Source organism: Colletotrichum gloeosporioides (genome assembly GCF_011800055.1).
Source record: "Colletotrichum gloeosporioides strain Lc1 chromosome Unknown consensus_66, whole genome shotgun sequence".
Taxonomy (NCBI): Eukaryota; Fungi; Ascomycota; class Sordariomycetes; order Glomerellales; family Glomerellaceae; genus Colletotrichum; species Colletotrichum gloeosporioides.
Genome location: NW_025544711.1, coordinates 1,892,381 through 1,908,306, shown reverse-complemented (window position 1 = coordinate 1,908,306; position 15,926 = coordinate 1,892,381). Strand labels below are relative to the sequence as shown.

The window sequence follows — 15,926 nt, the reverse complement described above, 5'->3', positions numbered from 1 at the left end:
CTAAAGTCGTCAACTCATGCTTCACGGGCCTTGGTCACGGTGTCTCAAGGTTCTAGTTTCAAACTGCGCTCGTGTTATAGCCACTGATTGCGACGGAGACTGACGAAATTGGCTTCTGGTTTTTTTAGTACCACATCAAAATAATTAATGAAGAATAGTCAAGAGCAATTGTTGACCTCGGGGTTAGAATTGTCCGGACGATGAGATCCCTCATCGCGTCGACGAGAATGAAGTTGAGTATCAGGTACCCACGTTAGTTGAGCCTGAGCACACTAGGATAGCTGTTTTGACATAAAATTGATGAGATTCAAGCTTTCCACTCAGACTGCATCACCTCACATTCCAAGTAAGCCGCCAACCTGTTCTCGAACCTAAATATCCCTTCTCTGTTTTCGAGTGCATTTTGTTAGCAGTTACGATGCACCCGTCACCCCCGCAAAAGGACGATTACAAATCCACTCAATTCGCGGGCACGGAAAGAGCGTTCGGTAATTTCGACCAATGCCCTGTAATAATTAAAGAAACGCAGGACAGTAACCCTACATGTATTCGATACCGTTGGCCTTCAAGACGAGTCGTGTCAACTGCAGATCTAACGTTTAAGGTATCTTAAACGGCAGGTTTCTGAAAAACAGTCTGATGAAATTGTTGATTGTAGACTTCTACCTGCTAGTCAAACATCTTCTGGGGTTCTCAAAGATCAACAACGGGTCTGAGCCTATTTGATTATTCGTTCTTATAACAGTACTAGGCCATAGTTGAGACGTAAATGTCAATGTCTCAATTGCGACTAAGAATTTGAAGCATTCATTTTTGCTGGTAGATGAAGGGCTGAAATGACTTCCTATGAACGTTGTATAATCCGCAAGGTTGTCATCAGAAAAGAGATGCGCTTTGGGAAAATTGCACTTAGCGTAAAACCGTTAATTCAACTCAGCTGATGTTTAAGTTGATATTAGTCCGTAGACGCTTCGCGTGACCACTTGAATTCATTTGACATCCAGATCGCTCCTACGACCGACGTAACAGCTGTTGAGTTGGTTCGCACCAGCCCAGACCTTAATCAGCTCTGAACGAGTTCTAATCGAGAACTGCTGACATAAGCCTGCAATAGGCTCAAACGGGTCACGGTTAAGAGAACTTTTGGGTTTAGTCAAATACCCGCCCCTCTGTAGATTGATGTTGATTGATGGGATCTTGATACCACTTGCGATTACTTCCCTCTTACACACAACAATCACTTCCTTACGAGATGGACGAATCACGCAACACAGGGCTCAGCTTTGGGGCCATCGGGACGAGGGAAGAGGACTGGCCTGATATCGATGGAGATCTCGATACAGAAGAAGGCGTTGAGGCTATGCGACGCGCCGACGCAGCTCTACACGCGACTATCGATCGATCCATACAGCAACAAAACGCACAATCAGCCCAAGGGGGCACCATCCCAAGGGCCCTCTACATCAAAGCCCAGAACCAGCAAAATCAGCTCACAGATGAAGAGCGACAGCTCTTACTGAGCCGCGACAACGTCGTTGGCAAGGCCCTCGCTCATCCTGACTCCCTCACAACCGACGAGATGCATCAGGCCCTCCTCTGGCCGCCGCCAGACGTTGTACGCGCCAACATTCAACGAGCTACAGGCGGACAGCTCAACACAGCCATCGAGCTCTACGCCAAGGAGAAGAATGCCCTGGACCGCGGCCAATTCAACACAATGATGAACTACGAGGAGGTTGCGCTGCTAGCGCGCCGCTTCCACGCAAGGGACGATGCGAACTTTTCCGAGGTAGGCATGTCGCAAGCTCTCGGTCAGCCCGAGGGCCGCACAGGCCGCTGAGTTGCTTTCAAGCATGTTGGGACTGGACTTCGCTGTTTTTCGTGCTACCTTGATGCGCCAAGTGGGCCAGATGTACCCGATGCGACAGATAGCACCTTCGTTCCCTGGTCCCGGCCTGGTGCAGTCTTTTCCAATGCCAGGACCAGGAGCTTTCGCGACACAGGGCCAACTAGGGCAGGGACATGAGCCAAGCGAGATCATCAGCACCATGACAGCTCTCCATGAGCAGCACCAGCTCGGCAATATCACAGACGAGGGGGTAGCCGCTCGAAACAGCGAATACCTCGCTGCTCTCCGATCGTCTTCTCAGATACCATCTTTGTTTTCCCCCAACGGATTTCAATCACCGTGGCCCGCGGTTACTCCGCCATCGAACGCTGACCGCTTCGGATCTGGCCCCTGGCCGCCCACAGCCAGGCCTCAGAACCCAATCACCATCTACGCCAACGAAGCGGGTGTCTCAGGCTTCGCAGTCGAGCCCAGGTGGTCTGCACTATCTGAAGACCAAAAGGCAGCTTACCGTGTCCGGTCTGAGACGCTGCGTCACGAGGCTTGGGCCCAGCAGGAGGCGACTCTGGCCGAAGGACCGTCACCTTTTGCCCTTACTGGTCCGGGGCCGCGGCAGCAGCCTGCAAGAAACTCGATGGGGCTTGCGAGCCGTGGAGAAGGCTTCCTGGGGTGCCCACCCGGCCGGGAATTATCACTGGGCTGAGCGTGTTCCGCGATGAGCAAGAAATAGAGTGGCAGGAGGTTCTGAGAAGGTGGGAGGCCCTTACAGAGGAACATAGGCAGGTGTTCGAGGCGAGGGCTGCGACGGCTAATGCTGCTGCGAGAGCTACGTTTAGGGAAGGAAGGACTTTGTAAAATACATGATCCCGTACGGAAATGGTTCTTCTAATCCTATTTGGGGAACCTAATATATGTATGAATTGCCTCAATGTAGGTTTAAGCTTGGCGCTTGAAATTCTGCTCTAATTTTGCCTTGACCACCTAGATTTCTCGGGCATATTTCTTGCCGTCGCGACGTCAACGACAGCACAGAGTGTAGCTCTCGCATACATGACATCCTAGACAGGTCGAAAAGATCAGAAGTCCGTGATCAGATCATCAAATATAGCGCTGTCAAAGACGATCTTTTGACCCTGGGAAACAGCCTGGAAGTGCTGGGTAATAAGCCATACGGCAGCCGGGCAATAGGCACACATTTCAAAGCCGACACACCCAAGCAACGCCGCGTGTCAGATGCCATAAAGTTGATCGAGCTATTCAGTAGCCAGAAGCGCGTGTGCGTGGTGACGCGCAGGAAATGTGCGGTCATGTACTCCTTCCAACGCTGCTGCCACTCGCCGTAGATGTCGAGGCCGAACTGGGAGTCGTACGAGATCTCGAACATCGCCATCTCGTCCATCACGAGCTGGTACGCCGCCGCGTGCCGGTTCTTGACGTTCACGTCGTCGTAGTAGTCGAACACGGCCATGACGGTCTGGATGTAGGAGAGCGCTCGCTCCAGGTACGCGGGCTGCCCGGCCAGTACGCAGTTTCCAGCCACCGTCTACTTCCCTGCCGGCACGTATCTCGTCAGCAGCCCCATCATCCAGTTCTACAACACGGAGATGCTCGGCGACCCGTTCAACCGGCCCGTCATCCTGGCGGCTGAGAGTTTCTCGGGCTTTGGCGTCATCACGTCGGATGTGTACGTGGATGACGACGTGACCTGGTACCTCAACCAGAACAGCTTTTTCCGCAGCGTCCGCAACTTTGTCATAGACCTCCGTCCGACACCTCAGTGGACATACGTGTGCGGCATCCATTGGCAGGTGGCCCAGGGCACGTCGCTCGAGAATATCGCCTTCATCTCGACCACACCGACCGAGTATGACGGCACAACGCAGCAGGGCATCTACATGGAGAACGGCAGCGGCGGCTTCATGAGCGACCTCGTCTTCGTCGGCGGCAACTTTGGCGGCAACTTTGGCAACCAGCAGTTCACCACCAGCAGCATGCTCTTCGACAGCTGCTGGACCGGGCTGCAGATCCACTGGGACTGGGGCTGGACCATACAGGACACCGAGTTCTACAACTGCGCCAAAGGCATCGTCATCGTGGGCGGCGCCGGCGGGCTCTTCAGCACCGGCCAGGGCGTCGGTTCCTTGTCTCTGGTCGATGTCCACATGTGGGGGGTCCCCGTGGTTATCGAGACATCCCTCTTCGAAGATAACTCGACGGCGCTGCACATCGACAACGGCGGGTTCCAGAACTGCGAGACCATCGTGCTCAAGAGCCAGACCAACAGCGTGCTCTACCCGGGCGATGGCACGGGTCTGACCAACGTGCTGTCGTGGGGATTCGGCAAAGTCGCCGACCCGAGCGGCGAGACCGGCTTCGTGAACGGCGCAAACATGGCCGCCCCGGAGGCCTACCCGGCGTCGCTGCTCGTGACCGACGACATCCACCCGCCCGCCAAGTCCTTCCACCGTACGCGGCCCAGCTACGCAGACCCGGGCAACAGCCAGATCTTCGACGTCAAGGCGCTCGGCGCCAAGGGCGACGGCGCAACGGACGACACGGCCGTTCTCAACCGCATCCTCGACATCGCCGCCAACGTGTCGGGCATCGTCTACTTCCCGCATGGCGTCTACGTCATCAAGGACACGAGTGGGCTTGCGCATTATCAGCCAGGCATGGCCGCAGATCATGGCCACCGGCTCCCGGTTCGAGGACATGGCGAACCCGCGGGCCGCAGTGCGCGTGGGCGCCGTGGGGTCCGTCGGTGTGTGATGGAGATCCAGTGTATGATGTCCACGGTCCGCGGCCCGACGGCTGGCGCCGTGCTCGTTGAGTGGAACGTCCACGAGTCCTCGCAAGGTTCGGCTGGTCTTTGGGATTCGCATATCCGCGTAGGCGGTGCCAAGGGCAGCGATCTCCAGAATGCGGAATGTCCCAAGACGGCGCAGAACAAGAACTGCATTGCCGCGTCGATGATGATGCACATGACGGAGAAGTCGTCTGGGTATCTTGAGAACGTGTGGATGTGGGTGGCTGACCACGACATGGAGGATGCCGACCAGATCCAGATCAACGTGTATGCGGCTCGTGGCATCCTTATAGAGTCTCAGGGTCCGACGTGGCTCTGGGGAACCGCTGCCGAGCACGCCGTCTTGTACCAGTATCAGCTCTCAGGGGCCAAGAATGTGGTCATGGGCTTGATTCAGACAGAAGCGCCTTACTTCCAGTCATCGCCCAAGGCACCGGCTCCCTTTGAAATGGGGCTCGTGTTCAAAGACGACCCAAACTTCGCCGATTGCTCTGCGAGCTCCAAGACCTGTGCCATGGCCTGGTCGCTTCGCATGATCGACTCCACGAATATCTATGTCATCAGCGGCGGTCTCTATACCTGGTTCCAGGACTACTCGCAGGAGTGTGTGAATAGCGGCGCCAACGACTGCCAGCTGAGCACCTTCTACGTCGAGCAAAGCTTCGATGTCTGGGTCTACAACCTCATCACCATCGGCGTCATACAGATGGTCACGGCGCTCAACGGCCAGCCCGTCAGCGCAGCCAACAACCGCAACGGCTTCGCCTCATCGATTGTGACGTGGCTCGGAGGCGCCAACCAGACGGCCGGCGGTAGGAATGTTACCGGATACACACCCCACACGCGGGATGACTTGGCTGGGAACAGCTTCTCTGAGCAGTGCAAGACGGCGCTGACGGGCACAATAGCCTGCGTGAACCAGGCAATGCAGTGGACGTCGCTGGGGTACCGTGGCTCGCTCGACAACGCGACGCTGCAAGACGAAGTGTGCGACGTCGGGTGCCGCTCCTCGCTGGCTTCTTGGTATCAAGGCGTCTCGTCGAGCTGCGCCGACTACACCTAGAGCTCAGGTGCGCCTCTGGAGATGGTCAGCGGCTATGTCTGGTACGGGTATAACGAAAGCTGCCAGACCGACACCAGCAGCGGCCGGTACTGCAACGACATCATCGACGAGTTCGCCGAGACAGAGACTCTCGACGAGATGCCCGACGCCGAGCTCTGTTCCGACTGCTTCACCGCCCGCGTCCGCATGATGCAGCAGAGCACCTACTCGTTCTTCAACACAGTTCCCTGGTACCAGACGGCGCTTGAGGCGATCCAGACGCGATGCTCGGTGCAAGGGTCGACCGACGTGCCGCCGCCCCTGATTGTGGTGCCCACGCCCGACCCGTTTTGCGTCTCGGACAAGTACTACACCACCCAGGCCGGAGACACTTGCAACTACATAGCCCTGGCTAACGACGTCTCGTCGGCCAATGTCCTCTACGCTGCTACAGCCGCCGGTGCCACCCGCGGCTGCAGCGACCTCCCCACCGACCTGAGCATCTGCTTGCCTCTTACCTGCGAGACCTATCTTCTCAAGTCCACAGATGACTGCTTCTCTGCCTCTGCCACCGCGGGTATTGAGGACATCACCTTGTACAACTCGTGGATCGACGATGGCTGCGATAACCTACACGAGGCCAACGCCACGCTGGGCTCCGTCGTCTGCGCGTCTCCTCTAGGCGGAACCTACGTTCCCGGCACGGCGACCAACACCTCTGGCATTCCCGGCGGTGGCGCGGCCAACTACAGCTCCATCGCCGTGAATCCTTCCGGCGGCGCCACCGTTGCGCCCAAGACGACCACGGAGTGCGGCGTCTGGTACGTCGCCCAGCCAGATGACACGTGCGCCTTTATCACTATGACCTTTTCCATCGGCCTTTCGCTGTTCGCCAAGATGAACCCCTCCGTCGACGCCAAAACTTCGGGCAGATGTTCTGCTTCCATCGTGCCCGGTTACGCTTACTGCATGTCTCCCGTCTTCAATCCCGACGCAGGCTCCAGCAACGCCAGCTACACCACCAACTCCCACGGGTGCTGGTCCAACCTCGACAACTCATCACAAGTCCTGCTAGGTCCGCTATGGACTGACGAGGGGTTGATGACTCTCGACGCCTGTGCCAAGACGTGCTTCAAAGACAGGTACTCCCTCGCTGGTCTCAAGGGCGCCGACACGTGCCTGTGTGGCGATCAAGTGTCTATCAACTCAGTACAACTCTCCGAATCAGAATGCGCTGCTTCTCAAAGCCAGGATATTTCCCTGTACACTCTCTCGGACGACACCAAGCTCACCTTCCAGTTCGTCGACATGGGCTGCTTCGCCAAAACGGCTCTCATCGCTGGCTCCAGGCCCAGCGCGGCGTGGGCCACCAACAACACCGTCAGCAACTGCGCGTCGTTCTGTCTGCCGGTGTATCCCTACTTTGGCGTAACTAACGGCGACACCTGTCGCTGCGGGACGGGTGTCGATGCGGCGGCAACAGCCCTGGATACCGACACAAACTGCAACGTGGTGTGCACGGGACACGCGAACATGAATTGCGGAGGCTCGGCGGCGACGCATATCTACGCTGCTAGGGCGACTCCGTTGCCGAGGCCGGAGGTATCGCCGTCTTTGGCTTCCTTGATTGGTTCTGAAACGGCTGCGCCAACAGCTTGAGCGTGTCCGCGGGGGCAAGTAACACCTCACTATCTAGTCTAAATGTCCCGTGAGAGAGCCAAGGAAAACCCTTCTTTTGTACAAATGATAACTGTTGTTCGTAACGTCACTAGCATGTCGAACAGCCTACTTAACAACAACGGAGAACGATTTACCAGGCCAGGTCATAGATTTTGAACGTTTCCATATCCACAAACCTTGAACTGTGGCAGCGAGACTCACCAGTTGAAATCCCTTGACTTTTAGGGAAATGTAATGCCCTTATAATTGTATTGCGATATGATGACGGAACTTCGGAGCAGTATCACCCATGTAAGACACTATTTATTTACTGTTTTCGGACAACAGAAGCATGAAACGTAGCGTGTGAGAACGATTAGGTCTCAGGAGGGTAGTGTTCAGTCACTGAAGGCAATGGGATGAAATATGGGGAGGCTAGAACCTGTGTGAACCTAGTCATCGGAAGGGGACGTCTTTTGAGGATCAGCTCACGATTGAACTTTTCCGACATCTGTGTCGTGGAACATATGAGTTTTCCATCGTATCAGCAACACGTGCGAACATCTCTGGCAAATGGTTGCCTGAAAACTAAATCAGCAATAGATGTCCATGGATCACTCGGCAGCAGTTTTATAGTCGTGTTTCTTTGATATATGCATGCTACCAGTATGCTTGTGCTTCATGAGAGCAATCCACACTATCAAAGCCAGGCTGCGTTCTTGGTTTCAGTGAGGGAATCAATCAATTGCCGGCGTTGTCTTTTTATTTGACTTATCCAACACACGGTCCTGGGATTTGATGCAACAAGCCGCCAACAAGCTTGATTTGACACCAAATATGTACTCTATGCCTGGAGAAATGTTTTATTTAGATGCTATTTCGACCTGGCTGGGGTGTTCATGAATGGTCCGAACACTATGGGTATTCAGCAGGATACCAGAACACTCTTTCACCACACTCCATCGCAGAAGTCCCATTCGATCGGTGGATGGCTGCCTGAAAGTTCTATGAGGCAAGATCAGGCGCCTTTCCTTCTGCCTGCTAGTTCTTTCAACGAAAGAAGACTCTCCTGCTTCGCCAATCTCTTCTTTCAACTCACCATTATCTCCAAGACAGCCAACACTTCAGCGCTGCGACAGCCTCTACCTGCCTCAGTCCGAGAATCTGAGGACGGGAAATTTCGCAGAGATTCGCCGGTATCCCGCAATTCTTTCATCAATCCCATCCGAGCCAGCATCGCGTTGGCCGCAATCGCGTCTCCCACCCGAGCTTGTCACCAATTCTCGCATCTACCTACATTCGCCCCCAGCTCGACGCGCCCCTGAGCCCTGAATTTGATCCCCAAAACGCATTATACAACCCCAAATTCAAGCTTTCTCATCCAGTGCAAGTCATCACATCTAGCTGATCCCATCGAATGCATTTGTACTGGAATGGGGTTTAGTGGGCCCACTGGATTTTTCGGCGTTTTTGGCGTTTAGAGGTCAGATTACTAGCCCCCTTTAAGGGGTGAGAAGTTAGCTTAGATATTATTATTAGTCCTTATAGATTAGAGGTAGAATTTACTTATTTTTTTTAGTAGATTTTTAAGCTTTTTATTCTATTCTTTTTATTTTAGATCTATAAAGTAGATAAGAAATCTTTTCTTTTTTCTTTTAAGATTATAAGCTTTAAAACTATAAAGTTATATAGTTATAGTAGCTCTATGTACCCTTAGGTATATATATACTGCTACGTTATATAGCTCTTAGCTGCTAGGCTTATAATTATTTTAATAGTACCTAGAGGTAGATTTTTTCTTCTTTTGGACGCCTATAGGAGGCGCTAAAAAAGAGCTTACTCTTATGCTAGGTAAATAGATTGATATAATATATATAATAACTATAACTATTATTACTAGCTATATAATACTAAGAAATGTAATATATTAATAGGAGTTAGGTAGTTGTTTGTAGACCTAATTTGTAATAAGCAGAGAAGTATAATAGCTAAGTATAACTCTATTAGTAGGAATATAAGGATATAAAAAGACCTTAAAAAAGACTTTAAAGGTATTATAGTTTATATAGTAGGGAGTATTAGATTTTTATTTGTTTTCACTCTTACTGCTCTTTAATATTATAGGCTATTAAGGCTGGACTAGATCTACCTAATAGGCCCTCTAAACTAATAAGAATATAAAGCTTTATAATATTTAGATAAGATAACCTCTAAGAACTAATAAGTTTACTATAGAAGAATAGGATAAATCTGCTGTAAAGCTATTAGCAGTCTGCATAACCCCTAATAGATTAACTAGCAGAGGCCTAGAAGAAGGAATATAAGGATAACTACAGAGACCTAAGATAGTATAGCTAATTAAGCTTAAAACTAGTAGGGGTAGAGGTATAACACCTACCTACTTAGTTACACTCTTTTCTCTTTTCTCCTTTATTATATTTTCAAAAAAAGTAATAATAACACTTAAGATCAAAAAGACTAACACTTTTAATTACTTAAAATAATAACCTATATATTTACTATCTTAATTATTAATAACTACTATAGTTGAGATATAGCTTAAGACTACTAGAGAGATATTGCATAAAGATATCTTAACTCCTTATAACCTTACTACTAGAGGTAAGTCTACTAATATATTTAATATCTAAGCTGGAGCGTTTAGGAATATCTAGGATTAAGCTAAGGTAATTCTAGCTTCTAAAGACAGCTTATTTAATAGCCCCTCTAGTTTATAAGCTTAAGCTACTAATATTAACCTCACTGAGGTTAACTATACTGCTAATAGTATTTACCTCTATATTAGAGCTAATAGAGGTAAGGAATAGGCCTTTAGTATTAATTCTTATTACACTTTAAATAATAATACCTATAGAGCTTAGTAGTAGCCTATAGCTCCTATTAGTAATACTTATCTTATTTCTATAGATTAGTTAATAGGAATTATTAAGTAACTAATAGAGTTATATTTTTAATATCTTATACTAATTATAATAAATCCCTTCTTAAATGAGAACGCTCCTATATTTATAGGTAATAATATTATGGATTTTATTAAGACTTATAATTCTTAGTCCTATAAAGCTTATTAGACTGATAAGGATAAGCTAATAAAGGTCTACCTTTATAGTTTTAAGGATTTGAGGTAGGGTGTTAAATTGCTAGTTAAGGACCTTAATGATTAGGAAGTTGTTAAAGCTACCCTTATTAATTAGTATAGCATTATAGATGAAAGCTTCTATTAGGATCTTAATAAAGAGCTTTAAGTAATTAAGGATAAGCCCCCCCTCTTTAAGATAGATACTGTTAGTATTATAGCCCTTTTTAATTGTATTAAGGGCTTATGCTATAAAGCTATTATAAGGGAACTCTTAGGGTATTAAGACTAGGATCTTGTTTGCTTTATCTGTAGGTGCCTGCTAAAGGGAGCTATTAAGGCTGCTATAAAGACTCTCTCTTGCGATGTTATAGACCTACTTTAGAAGCTTTAGCTGAGCGTTAAGTGTGTAATTATTAAATGGGTAGCTAGAGAGACCTCTTATGTATATATTAGTAGAAGGAAGGCTATAAAGGTGACTACTCCTCCTTTAATTATTAGTCTTATTAAACTTATTAACTAGCCTGTATAAGTTACTTATATTTAGTAGTAATATAGCAACTTAAAAGCAGTAGACTCTAATAAAGTTGCTACTTTTTAAGAGTAGATATACTAAATATCTCTTAATAGTAAAAATACTAAAGAATAGATAAGGGTGTTTATAGCTAGTATTTAGAAGCTAAGTGTGAATATTAGCTAGTAGCTTAAATTAGTATAAAATAGTTATATTATAGATATAAACTAAGTATCTATAGCGTAAGGGGGTTATAAATAGTAAAGAGAGGTTAGCTAATTTATAAGCTTAACTATTATAAACTAGATATAGTATAATATACCTAGGATTAGGAGTTACTACTCCTATAGAATAAATAGATACTATATAGCTAAATATAATATTATAGATAAGTTAAGGAACGCTAAGGTGGTATATTACCTAAGGGGATAGTATATTAGCTCTTATGCTAATTATAATATCGTTTAGGATAGTATTATTAATGAAGGATAGAAGAACTTAATACCTAACCTAGCAACTATTTAAGCCTATATCCTCTAAAGTAAGGCGTACCTTTAGCTAAAGGTAGTAGTAAAGTAATTTTATAATAAGTACTACTTAGAGTAAGTGCTTAGCTTAGAATTATCTATCTATTATTAGGAGGCTATAGTTGTAATAGATAAAGCTTAGAGAGAATGGGAGGAGGCTAGATGATAAGTATTAATAACTGCTATTAATTATATTAATATTAGGTATGCGTATGGCTATATAGTTAATATTAACTATATAAGAGATAAGGAGCTAGTAGAGGTTAATACTATTATTAGAATAAAGAATAATAACTTTTAATATATTTTATATAGTAACTCCTTAGTAAAAAAGGTTTATTTTATAGATTAGATCTTAACTTAATAAGGTGCTATACCTATAGGAGGTGCTTAAGTTGAGGAAGTAGTTAAAGATGAAATAATTATATAGGTCTTATTATAACCTTAGCTGTAAGGACCTACTTGCTGCGAGGAGACTAGGGAGCTATACTAAATAACCCTCTTCTTAGATTTAGAAGAAACCTACTCCTAAGTTATAGCTTTTTATAGCAAAAAGCAGATAGGTAATATTACTCTGCTAGAATAGTTTCTCTTAGATAACTAGCTAGAATATAGATAGCTTAAGTTCTAGTATGTAATAGTATATATAGAGTAATATTAGGACTAAGTATATAGTAGTAATGTAGTTACTACTAACCTAGCTTTAGTTAATACTTATGTATAAATTAAAGGCTAAGAAGTGAGTATTAGGGAACTTATAAGGAAATAGGATAAGGAATATAGAGCTAACTTATAGCAGCCTAAGAATAGCAATCTTAGATCTATAAAAAGCAGCACTAATATACTAATAAAAGAGCTGTAACCTATTAAGGGAAGCTATTATGTTAATATGAATATAGTAGATATATTAATGCTATAGGGCTTTAGACTAACTGATATTAAGGTCTTAGCTATAGAAGACTTCTAGTAACCCTAACCTAGAGTTACGCCCTATTCTAGTAGAGAGCATATAGTTATTATGCGTAACTTTGTTATACCTCACTTTTAGGTAGCTATTTAAATTAGATACTACTTAGCTGAGGAATAGTTAGGGATTATTAATATTAGCTTTATAGTGAATATTATATCTAAAGATTATATTAACCTTAATAGACTTTAAAGTAGAGTTATACTAACCTTAGTTATAATTAGGGGCTTTATAGACGTTATATTAGAACTATAGTTTGTAAGTACTATTATAGAAGATATATATATTAGCAGCTACTATATGCTTAATATAAGTTTTTTTATCAGCCTATCTAGTAAGACCTTAAAAAGCTTAATTTTTAGTAGCCTTTTTATTTATTATATTAAGATAGGGCTTAGCTATATAGATAGATAGATTAATAGCAATTTTTACTACTATACTACCTAACGCCTATTAAAGTATACCTTTAGTTTCTTTACTAACTAGTTTATAGCTCTCCTTCCCTATATTATCCCTAACCTAAATATATTTAATAAGATTTAGAGCTCTTATTATATTCTTAAGGAGGAGGGAAACTAGAGGTTGCTATTATTATACTTAGTATAGTGGCTAGCTTATTAGAATTAGGAATAGATAGAGCTTTAAATCTTACTATAGAGGAGGATTATAGGATTAGTAGCTGGGAAGATATTTAGACATTTAATATTAAGTAGTTATTTTTAGATATAGTAGTATAAGCTGAACTTAAAAATAGAGATAAGATTAAGGGTGCTTTTAACTATAAGAGTAAGCTCTTCTAGTAAATTCTTAAGATATTAATCTAGTAAGCTATTACCTCTAAGGTTACTTCTATAACTGCTAAACTTATTAAATTTAGGAACTATAGCTTAAACTATACTTATAAGAACTAGAGGATATTAGTAGATTATTATAGATTTAAATTAAGTCTAAGAAGGAGAAAGGCCTTATTATAAATAGAGGAGGTATATAAAGCTAGCTTTAATATACTAGCTGTAACTAAGGGGATCTTAAATGCAGTAAGGGTGCTAAATAACATTATGTTCTTTAATAGGCTAGAGAAGTCCTATAGATAGTTTTTGAGTTAATAAGGTAGTAACTTAGTAAATATTTTGTTTCCTCAAAATAATATTACTATATAGTTTAGAACTATAGAATATGCTATGCTCTACTATAAAGCTTTTTTATATAAAGACTTTGCTATAGTAGATGCTATTAAGGCCTCTTAGACTATCTAAAAAGCTTAATATGCTGCTTACTATTTTAGTTTTATAGATAGAACTAAGTGGAATAAATACTAGGAAAGGGTTCTATATAAAGTAGCCCTTATTAAGTTTAAGTTTAGTTTTAAGCTTCTGGAATAGCTCTTGCTAACTAGGGTTTATAAACTAGTAGCTATTTCTAAATCTAACGATAAGTAAGGTATTAGACTTACCTAAGAGAAGGCTTAAGTTTTTTATTACTTTTAATAGGGTAAGAACCTTCTGGGTAAAGCTATTATAAAGGTAAGAATAACACTCCTCTATAAAGCTTTAGATAGAGGTTAGAACCCCCTTAATATAGTTGAAGTTAATACTATATATAAGACTAAGGATAGGAAGATCTACTTTATTAATAATATATTATTAGATAGTACTATCTTAGAAGGAGACCTTAAATAGAAGCTTAAAGTATAGGCTAAGGTCTAAGAAAAGCTTAAGATATATGCTAAAGACCTCTTTATAGACCTAATTACACTTAAGTTCTCTAATATTCTAATAGGAGAGCGCCTTACTTAAGAACGACTAGATAAGCTACTTAGTATTATATTATACTTAACTAACTAAGAGAAAGCTCTACTTATATAAGTCTAAAAGAATAAGGAGATAGCTATAGTGTAGGAATTCCCCTATTATAGATCTATCTACTTATTAGTAGCCTTACTATAGTCTATTTAAACTATTCTATATAAAGTATAGTAAGCTTAAAGTATACTGATCTTAAAGGTACTTAAAGTTAAAGTTATTTAGATGCTTAAAGACTGCTTATAGAAAGGTATCCTAGAGGAGAGTTATATATTATATTAGAACCCCTTCTTCCTCATAAGAAAGAAGGATAGGAAAATATACTTAATTAATTCAGCTATTTAGATTAATAGAGTTATACTTTAAGATATAACTTTACTTCTAGCTAGAGATAAGTTCTTAGAGGACTTCACTATATATTAGCTTCTCTCCTTACTTAACTTCTTTTTAAGGTATAACTAAGTTCTACTTAATATGAAAAGCTAAGACCTTATAATATTTACTATACTAATTAGGTTACTATATATATATATTTTGCTATAAAGTGCTACTAATTCTATTACTTAGTTTATAAAGGTAATAATAAAGATCCTATATAACTTAATCCCTTACTATTATAAAGCCTTCTTTAATAATATTACTATTAAAGGCTTTATAACGTAGTATGATAATAAAGAAGTACTTAGTTACTTAGGAATATAGAAATTTATCCTTAAGTATATCTAGAATATTAATAAAGTGCTGCTTAACTTTAAGTTAATAGAGTACTTAGTCTTAGTAGATAAGTCCTAGTAGGCTTAGACTGCTATAGCTATTATTAGATATATATATAGTACTAATAGTTAACGCCTAGAACAGTTAAAAATCATTAAGATAACTAAATAAGAGGCTTATAAAGGACTTATAGAACTATATACCTTCCTTAGAATTACTTTATTCTATTAAATATAGGTAGTTCACTTTTTAGCTGTTACTAAACCCCTTATAAAGCTTTTAAGGAAGGATATTAAGTTTATATAGGGCTCTAACTAATAGAAGGCTATAGATAAGCTGAAATATAAGCTTATATTATCTCTAATTCTTATTAGACTTAACTATAAGCCTAATAGGGGTGTTATCTATCTAGTAGTTAATACTAGTAGTATAGGATAGGGAGCAGTACTTAGTTAATTTATTAATAGGAAGAGATATATTTTGTAGTATAAAAGTAGCTTATAAGTAGGGGTAGAGCTTAACTATAATATAGGAAAGAAGGAACTTTAGAGCTTTCTAAAAGCGTTAAAATAAGTATATAACTATCTTTTTAGCTACTATTTCGTTATTAAGATAGACGTAAAGATACTTATAGCTTAAATTAATAGTATAACTTTTAATCTCCTTAGCGCTCTTATTATTTAATAGATTATATAGATCTATATATTTAACTTTAAAATCTAATATATACTAAGCATATAGAACACTGCTGCTAATAGCCTCTCTAGGAAGCCTAATAAGCTTTTAGATAAATAAGATGAAGAAGTAGAAAGAGAAATTAATAACTAGATTAACTAATAGATCTTCTTTATAGATATATAAATATATTCCTTCTTTAATAAGGCTTAAAACTGTAGAGATACCTAGGCTGCTGTAGATATTATAGCTATAACTACTAGTAATAATAATA

At 42.9% G+C, this 15,926-nt stretch overlaps 3 protein-coding genes across 3 annotated transcripts; all 3 read left to right on the top strand.

Moving 5' to 3' along the window:
- Positions 1–1,252: 1,252 nt before the first annotated feature.
- GCG54_00015157 (uncharacterized protein) lies at positions 1,253–1,840 on the top strand (the record flags this gene model as incomplete). Its single annotated transcript, XM_045414972.1, has 1 exon — positions 1,253–1,840. The coding sequence occupies one exon, from the start codon at positions 1,253–1,255 to the stop codon at positions 1,838–1,840; it is 588 nt and encodes a 195-aa protein (XP_045261094.1).
- A 13-nt stretch (positions 1,841–1,853) lies between these two features.
- On the top strand, positions 1,854–5,718 carry GCG54_00015156 (putative glucan endo-1 3-beta-glucosidase; the record flags this gene model as incomplete). Its single annotated transcript, XM_045414971.1, has 3 exons — positions 1,854–2,448; positions 2,469–2,700; positions 3,351–5,718. 3 exons carry the CDS (start codon positions 1,854–1,856, stop codon positions 5,716–5,718), a joined length of 3,195 nt encoding a protein of 1,064 aa, XP_045261093.1.
- Positions 5,719–5,739: 21 nt separating this feature from the next.
- GCG54_00015155 (uncharacterized protein) lies at positions 5,740–7,334 on the top strand (the record flags this gene model as incomplete). Its single annotated transcript, XM_045414970.1, has 2 exons — positions 5,740–7,209; positions 7,275–7,334. The coding sequence occupies 2 exons, from the start codon at positions 5,740–5,742 to the stop codon at positions 7,332–7,334; spliced, it is 1,530 nt and encodes a 509-aa protein (XP_045261092.1).
- Positions 7,335–15,926: the final 8,592 nt, after the last annotated feature.